Source organism: Egretta garzetta, unplaced genomic scaffold (genome assembly GCF_000687185.1).
Source record: "Egretta garzetta isolate BGI_Z169 unplaced genomic scaffold, ASM68718v1 scaffold107, whole genome shotgun sequence".
NCBI lineage: Eukaryota > Metazoa > Chordata > Aves > Pelecaniformes > Ardeidae > Egretta > Egretta garzetta.
The window spans coordinates 1,048,964-1,057,416 of record NW_009260399.1 but is presented as its reverse complement, the minus strand read 5'-3'; the positions used below and the strand labels follow the sequence as shown (position 1 = coordinate 1,057,416).

Genomic DNA, 8,453 nt, shown 5'->3' with positions numbered 1-8,453 from the left:
GGCGGCCTACCCTCTCCCCTCCGTCTCCTCGTCCTGCCCTGTCCTGCTCCGGGGCGACTTCTAGCCGAGGGCCCCTCTGGGCTGTAGGCGCCAGCTGCCCCGGAGTTGGGACCTGACGGGCGGGCGTTCGGGCTCATCGGTGCTGGGAGAAAGTTCCTGAGGGCCCCACTGGTGCGGGCTGAGCAGGCTGCGGAGATCGGGCGTCCCCGTGCCGGGACGGGCATGGTGTGGAGCTTCCTCAGGGGTCCTAAGATGTTGGTTTTGGTCTTTGATGGCGGCTTGAGCGGCTTTGTCAGTGTGTCTTAATGGTCTGCATACAGATACATAAAGCTGTGTGCCCTCCTTTTTATTTTGACCACAGCCCTTTTTTAGCATGGAAGGCAGAGGGCGGTTGGAAGGCTGCCCTGTGACATGAAACTTGCATAACAAATTCTATTTCTTCTGTAATCTGTAACTCTACGATAAATGAAGTACACAGAGTTTCAGAAGAATGCATTTACTTGTTCAGCACTTATGCCTTCCGGGCCGGCTGGCAAAGTGGGGTTTTCTGGTGGAATGTATGTTCTAGAAACAAAGTATGAAGTAATACCAAACTAAAAAAAACCCCTGGATATTATCAGAGTATTGCAGACAAGGCTTCCTGACGTTCTTGATAATTTATTCTATTCTTTGCTGTCTGTTGCACTCACTTTAGGATCCCAAAGCTGATGATTTGTTTGCTGGGAAACAGCAAAACAGCAAAATCCTTTTTCTTGTAAATTTTAAGTTGTGACTATTTTCACAAGAGTATTTATACTGACCTTAACTTAATTTTAATTCTTTATAATTGATAAAAAATTCATTATTTTGAGATATTTTTATGTTAAAGATTTTCTTGTTCCGTTTTCAGAGGAAACTTTAAAATGGAAGTTTAGAAGACAAGATTCTGCTTGATGCTGAAGTAAAAAAACCCCAACTTTATAAGCAAGATCTTGAAGTGCAGTGTAATATGACTGTAGTTTTGGTTTTAGAACAAGCTAAAAGCTTGTGGGTGGGGTTTTTTATTTAATGTGAGGAAAAACTGTGTAAGTAAATCACTTTTGCAGCCAATGAATTACTCAATATTTACACCTGTTGCTTTTAAATTAATGGTAGTATTCTATTTTAATAGTAAATTTCTGTGAATTAAAGAAAAATATAAGTATTTTCAAAGATGAGGGATTTAATTGATGTAAAAATACATGTCTTGATTTGATGAACAAAATATATTAAGACACACCTGAAATAAAAATTGGTTTCTAGTCTTTGAATAGCCACTCTAATCCAGAATAGCATTCAGTTTTCTGGTGTGATCTGACACTTCCTTTTTCCTGTGCAGACTCTTTTTATTAAAATATTGAATACTCATTTAAAATGACACAAAAATTACAACTGGAATAATACCCCAGATTTTTTCATGTATTTGGATCTTTTCTGCTTACAAAAAGTATTTTAATCATGAGCTGTGGAAATGATTTTGTGGAAACTCTTAAGAAAATTGGATATCCAAAAGCTGATGAGCTTAATGGAGAAGATTTTGACTGGCTGTTTGAGTCTTCGGAAGACAAATCGTTTCTGGAGTGGTTTTGTGGAAATGTAAATGAGCAGCATGTGGTATCTGAAAAGGAACTGCAAGATTTTGATAGTCTTCTTGAGTCTGGTAAGCCCGTTTTGGAAGGAAATGCGCTGGATGAAGTCCTTAAAACCTTGAAGCCCATGGATTCAAAGAACAGTAGCCAAGAGGAGGAGGAAGAAGAGAAAGAACTGAAGAAATTACAGGATGAGCTTCAAACTCTTCAGAAGTTAAAAAAGCTTCAAATCCATCGGCATAATAAGCTTCAAATGTTGATTTCTGCTAACAGCCATATGTTACAAACATTAAAAAGCAAAGAGGAAGAAGCACATAAGGATTTGAAAGAAGGACTGGAAGTGTTTACTGCGGCAAATAATAAGCTTAATAATGAACTGCTGTCTCTTACAGATGCCGTTAAGAAATTGGCCTCTTTCTTCACTGCTTCAGATTCAGAACAGGGGTCAGGTACACATCCAGTGTTTTTTTCCCAACTTTCTTTGGACAAGTATTTGTCTCAGGAAGAAAAAAGCACTGCAGCACTTACCTCATACATAAAAAACCAGTCTTATCCAGGTATGTCTGAATGGGTCAAAATTTCACAGGAAGACAGCTTTCAGCTTGTGGATGTAAGCAAACTAGCCGCTTGTGATGAGATTAATGAAGTTAGTGAAGAGAGTCAAGAGATGGCCAGGCTCCAGACAGCATATATTTGTGCTCAACATCAGCTGATTCAAATGCAAGCTAAAGAGGAGAGCATGAATTCAGCTATAAAATGCGCGGAGAGCATGCTACAGTCCTTAAAGAACCAGGTAAGCTGCCAAAGGTGGTAGAAGATAGCGGAGTTTTAAACAGGCAGGTGTATGCAATTGGATCTGGTAAAAGGCATTGCGGAGTTATTTTTATTTCTGCTATTTTTACATAGTGAAATTGCATTTTTATGAAGTTTTAGTCTGGCTCACAAAACTCCTGTTGTGAAATAGCTCCAGTTTCTATAGTTAGAAATTCTTCAGTATGGCAGAGTACCTTTAACTCTGCTTTCCAGAATTACTGCCTTAAAAAACCCTAGAATTTAGTAGTATCTTTCTAGTTTAGTTTAACTTTGAAATATCAAATTATAACTGGCTCTCAGTTGTTTGTACAACAAAAAAAAGCTTAACTTTGGTTGAAATGTTGTGGTATTGAGGAATTAATATGATAAATATATTCCTGTTTATATTCCATAGCATAAACTTGAAAAGTTTTAGTTCACTGACTTCTGAAACACCATAATGTCACCATGTTACAAATACTTGAGATGTGTTTTAGATACCAACTAAATGAATAGGATAGTTGAAGCCCTAGAAATCTCTCAACGAGTGAGTGACAGGCAGATGTGACTGCTGGAATTTAAGAATGTGAAGAAATTGGAACATATTAGCTTATGCCAGTCATGGACTAACTTGAGGCATCGTGTCAGCTTGTGTATTTTCATTTATGGATGACTAGCATATAGGGCTTGATTGATTAGAGTAATTTGAAAAAGATTGATTCTGATAGCAGCGTTGCTGATCATCCGACTGAATATAAAAAATTGTTTGCATGTGAGATTTCAGTTAGACATGCTTGAAATCTGGTGCTAAGTAAAATACAGCTCTTCTATTTTTTCCCACTATAAACTGTATTCTGGCCCTGCGATTGAATGAAATTACTATTTATTCAAGTACATTTATCTGATAGCTACTTTTTAAATCTGTATTTACCTTATGTTATAAAGTTCTGTAAAACTGCTTGTGGGGTTTTCATTTAATTTTGTAGATACAAAAGAGACAGTGATTTTAATGTAACATAGGTACATGAATCTTGTGTGAACTGAACATATGTGTCAGGGAAGTGTCTTGGAGGGAACCATGAAGAAACTGATAAATGTTTTGCTTTATGCAGGATATTGGAAAACAAGAAAACCTCGATGCCAAAATATCTAGTTTAAATGATGAAATTTCAGCAATTAAACAAGAAATAACTCAGATAAACAATGAAGAGCTTCTTCCCCTCCTGAAAGAAAATGCACGGCTTATGAGTGCGCCAGTGGTGAAAGGATACTTGGATCATCAGATTGCTCAGCAGGACTGTTATGCTTCAAGACAAGATGAAATATGCAGGCATTTGGTAAGACAAAAAGCATCATTTGAACTTATCGAGCTAGCCTATGAAATGGAGTTGAAGAAACATAAGGAGATCAGCTGTCAGCTTGAGAATTTGGTAGAATCTCTGAAACAGAGCAGTAATGAGTTGCAACAGAGGCTACAGGTGATAACTGAGCAAACTCAACATGCAAAGCCAAGAAACACTATTAGTTCAAAGGACGGTTTCTCGTGCAGGTAAGCATTATAGTCGCTATCAAATTTTGATTGACTTTGAAATAATACCAAGGACCCTTTTCTATTGCTAAGTTCTTAGTTAACTTGCTATAGCTAGTATTTTGAATTCTCCAGAAGTGAAGCCTTCAAGATATGAGATTTGCTGCTTGCCTGTCCTTTGAAATCGTTTTCAGGTTTGACTGAGGAAAAACTGTTCAATTATCAGTCTTGTTAATATTGCTGAAGCATTCCCAAGCAATAACCAGAATAAAATGAATGTTTAAAGCCAAACCTGTCTTACATGGTGCCCCGATCTAGGACCTCTTGAAAATTGTTCTAGAAGTCAAGTGCTGTTAATAACTGATTTATCAGATCATATGCATGGCCTCATATGCTTAACCTGCAAAAACCCCCATGTGGTAGAGGAGAGGAATGACTACTTGAATATGTGAAATGTATTTACCTCATTTTTACTGCTTCATTTACCACCTGGCTTCAGTGTCCTGTCACCCATGTAGGAGTTTTTTCACCATCTAAGTAATTGTCTCCTTGTAGCTCAGGTGATAGAGTAGGAATGTGTGCTGTGTTGCTGTCACTTCAAGACTCTAAACCTTTGATGAGGTGTATTGTGTAATTATAGGTGTGTTAATGTCAGACTTTTCCTTCTTCTCTAAAATGGTGCTTTAAGTGTTTTTAATAATTGTTAAGCAATAGTCGAGTATAGTCTTGCACAGTGAATAAGTGCAAGAATTAGGCAGCATTAATTTTGTTCCCCCTGTGTGTTTGCGTTGGCAATTCATAACCTTTTTTTTTCAGGTTTATTATTAAGTCTCCAAATCGCTGAATCAAAATGTTGTCTGGCTACTTGTTCACTTTTTTTTTTTTTTTCCAAAAGGCATGTGTTAGTATTCATGATTGTGAAGGGAAGTTGACAAAGTGAAAAACCCTAAAGTGCCGGTAAACAGAAGACACTTGAAAGGAACTAAGCTACTTTTGAAATATAGCTTCTGCTCTTATTAAAGCCAATCTGATTCTATACTGGGGCTCAACTCCTTAAGATTTTAATATGCAGAGGTGGTAGTAGCAACTGAGCAAAGTTAGCTGTAATCGTATTAGACTCCTCCTGATGCAGTGCAAGGGTACGGTTTGGTACAGCTGGTATTGCTGTCTTTTGCATGACTTGTAACTAATCAGAGAATTTCTTAGCAGTCTCTTCATAGATAGAAAATGGAAAATACTCCGGTAAGCTTGAAAATGTCATTAAATGTCATTGACCATTGAAGTCTGCTTGATTTCAGCACTTAAAAATGGATCTTACTTTGCTGTCCTTGAAGTCTTGGGAATTAGTTAGCAAAAGCACATTGTCAACTTCTATTTGTATTCATTATGTACTTATTAACTGTTACTTTGGTATTTCATTACTGTTAATATTAAAATATTTTTGAGTCCTATTAATCACATGCTAGCTATATTTAGATAGAATCATTAAATAATTGGGAGATACAGAAGTGTAGTAAGAATACCCTGAGCAGTACTGTCCTTTACTCATCCTTTGGCTTTTCAACATGAACGTCTTCTCTTGACTAATAATGGCAGGAGTGCGTAGGAAACTTAACAGTGCTTGTGTGTCTAACTTCACTTGTTGCAGGCTATATCAGCTTCTGGAAGGAGAAAATAAAAAACAACAATTGTTTAAAACATATGAAAGCCTGGAGCAGATGGCTCAGAAGTTAAAGCAAGACTGTGCTACAGTACAAGATCAGCTAGCAGCATCTTCTCAAGAACAGTCTCTCCTTTTGTCTAAGCTACAAAGTGATGTAGATACCCTTTATGATTCTCTGTATCATGGAGGAAATCAGATACAACTCAGTAGTCGGGTAAGCCCTTATCTAGTTGTTAAAATTATTACATTAATGTGTCATGTTCTTTTACTGAGAGAAATGTGGTATGAAGGCTCTAGACACACAAGCTGGCTCCCACATGTCAGCAACACATTTATTAGCATAATGATGATGGGCCCAGTATTTAGATTGTTCTTAGCAAATGTTGGGTTTTGGAAATGTCGAGAGGTAATAATTCTTTTCTTGCTGAGCAAATTGTTGCATCCAACTTTTAATTCCTTTCAAAGGCATATACAGTCCCGTATTACTAGTAAGTTTATGGTGCGGGCAATAGGTCATCTGGATATGGTATCTCTAGAAAAGTTATTTAAATTTCTCTTTATTTCAGATCAGTTTTTTTCCCCTGTTACCTGTAACACCTGAATAGTATGGTCAGGCCCCTTAAAAAGCCTGGCCATGGGTGGTTCATGTAGACAGAATATCAGAATTTTGAAGGACAGTTGTAGTAGGACAACCCTGCTAAAGAGCTCCCAGGTGTTGGGTTTAGAGCCTCTCTTAAATGGGAATAAAGGTTGTTAAATGCAGCTTGTTACGGTTTTTAAATAACTGTAGATATCTCAAAAGTGGATTGAGGGAAGTCCTCTGTTACATAATACTTCCTTGGTTAAATACATAAAAATATATTTAACACTTCCATCTGTCAAGTGAATTTGCAACATACAGAACAGTTTTTATTAAAAAAATGAATCTTTGTAATTGGAATAATGCATATTTACGGATTACATGTTATGAAATCAATCAAATACCTTTCTATTGATTCAAATTAGCTCTTAAAATATAATGACATCTCTTTCTATTGCTACTGTTTATCAAGAAAAGTAATTCCCTTAATAAGGAAATAATGTGCAAGTAGATGACTAGCCTACTCACAGTGAACTATCATAAGAATGACAGTTGGGAAAATTGTAGCTGGTAGTTAATGATTTAATTTTAAAACTGAATTGGCTTCTTTTTTTGTGGTTTTTTTGTTCCCTTTTAAGATTTTATTAGCTATGAAGACTTGTAATTGACTGAAAATATCATTCAACCATCTATCCAGTTGAGGGCCAGATTCTTATTGTCTTAACTCCTGTGGTTTAGTAAACAAGTAAATGAAATTACATTTTCATAAACCAATGCAAGTACCATTACATGGAGCTCAAAAGTTACATAAATGGAATGGAATCCCTTATCACCTGTGTTCTATTTTTTGTGACGACTTTTCACTTACAAATGAAAGCGCTTCCAAAAGCAAAAACCTTATATATTTCTAGTGTGGCTAGTGTATTAACAATATAAAAGTAATAATTTTTTGTCTTCTCTTTTTTGTTAGGAACTTACTGAGCAGTTTAATGAACTGGAAATTGATTTAAATAAACTAAATCAACTCCTTATGGATCTGATTGCTGATGTGAAGTCAAAGAAAAACTTTTTAGAATCCAATAAGCTGCATCAGATGGAAAGAAACTTGTATGTGTATTTTTTCAAAGATGAAGAGCACTTGAAAGAGATGGTGGAGAAGCTTGAGCAGCAGTCTAAGGCTAAAGCCAGTGGTCTGGAAGATTAGAATTTCACCACTAGTGAAGTTCTTAATGTTTGAACTTCAATGTACTCTTAAGAAAGGAAAACGTGTTAATGTAAACTGTCTACAAGTTTATGGAATGATAAGTATTAGCTTATCAAGGCTAACATTTATCTATTGTTGCAATGTATGTTTTAGCTGCCACAGTTTCTAAGTTTGGATTGTATGCTGCTTTATGGCTTTTGGCATCTGCCCACTGAGTTCAAATCTCAGTTTTGTCAGAGTTCTTTGATATGAAGTAATACATTGGTTATTGGAATGAATTACATTCAGGCTGCTCTTCTGCTAGCCTGCGTGTTGATTTCCATGGCGCACAGCGTTGCACAAAAAGGAACATGTCAAATGCTTGAGAGCGATTTTCTTGCATGCTAAGAACCTTTGGTATGTGAACTGAAAAAAATGCAGAGAAGGCATTCCAGATTTTGGAACATGAATGTAATGTGCTCATTCTGAAGAGGAGAGTTCTCCAAGGCAGATGTTCTGTGATCATTTCCCTTATAGCTCTCTTAAGAAGATTTGGTTTTGTTAGAAATGTGTCAGAAGTGTATCAGAATCTGTTTCATGTACCAGGACCATCTGTTTTAAGACCATTCTGATATCTCTTAATTTAACTTATGGTTTATCTTCTCCATTGAAACCAGTTCCATACTGGGCTCTTCAAAGGAAAAGAATTTTAAATTTACCTTTTGGACTTCTGAGTTTGCTCTATGATTTATAATGATAGGTGTTACAATTCAGAGTCCTGACACTTTCATACTTCGGCTTTCATGTGCATTGTTAGACTGTTTATCAAATTTTTATATAGCTTCCTAAAGTACCAGTGGAACTAAATAGGCTTTTATGGTATGATAACTTCCAGTCTTTTATATTTTGATGGGATCAGCTGTGCTTGCTTTCAAGCACTGTACATATAGATGAAGGTTATTTTTAACTTCAGTAACAGTAGTCTTAAAACTATTTTGATGACAGACTTTTAACTTTTATGTGAGTATAACTTATTTTTAAATGTTTAAATGTTTTTTTTTTTTTTAATTTACTGGCTGGATGTGTTTATATCTGGATTT

The 8,453-nt window shown here is 36.2% G+C and overlaps 1 protein-coding gene across 1 annotated transcript; it reads left to right on the top strand.

Moving 5' to 3' along the window:
• The first annotated feature begins 6 nt into the window (after nt 1-6).
• Nucleotides 7-8,362, top strand: HAUS3 (HAUS augmin like complex subunit 3). The gene is made up of 4 exons (XM_009643186.2): nt 7-2,400; nt 3,512-3,948; nt 5,576-5,804; nt 7,141-8,362. The coding sequence occupies exons 1-4, from the start codon at nt 1,477-1,479 to the stop codon at nt 7,372-7,374; spliced, it is 1,824 nt and encodes a 607-aa protein (XP_009641481.1). The 5' UTR covers nt 7-1,476; the 3' UTR covers nt 7,375-8,362.
• Nucleotides 8,363-8,453: the final 91 nt, after the last annotated feature.

Bases quoted from the DNA above. Each gene is read 5' to 3' on its own strand.
- HAUS3 (XM_009643186.2), top strand. From the start codon at position 1,477: ATGAGCTGTGGAAATGATTTTGTGGAAACTCTTAAGAAAATTGGATAT. The intron at 3,949-5,575 runs GTAAGCATTATA...CACTTGTTGCAG, and splicing joins AAGGACGGTTTCTCGTGCAG to GCTATATCAGCTTCTGGAAG. The intron at 5,805-7,140 runs GTAAGCCCTTAT...CTTTTTTGTTAG, and splicing joins AGATACAACTCAGTAGTCGG to GAACTTACTGAGCAGTTTAA.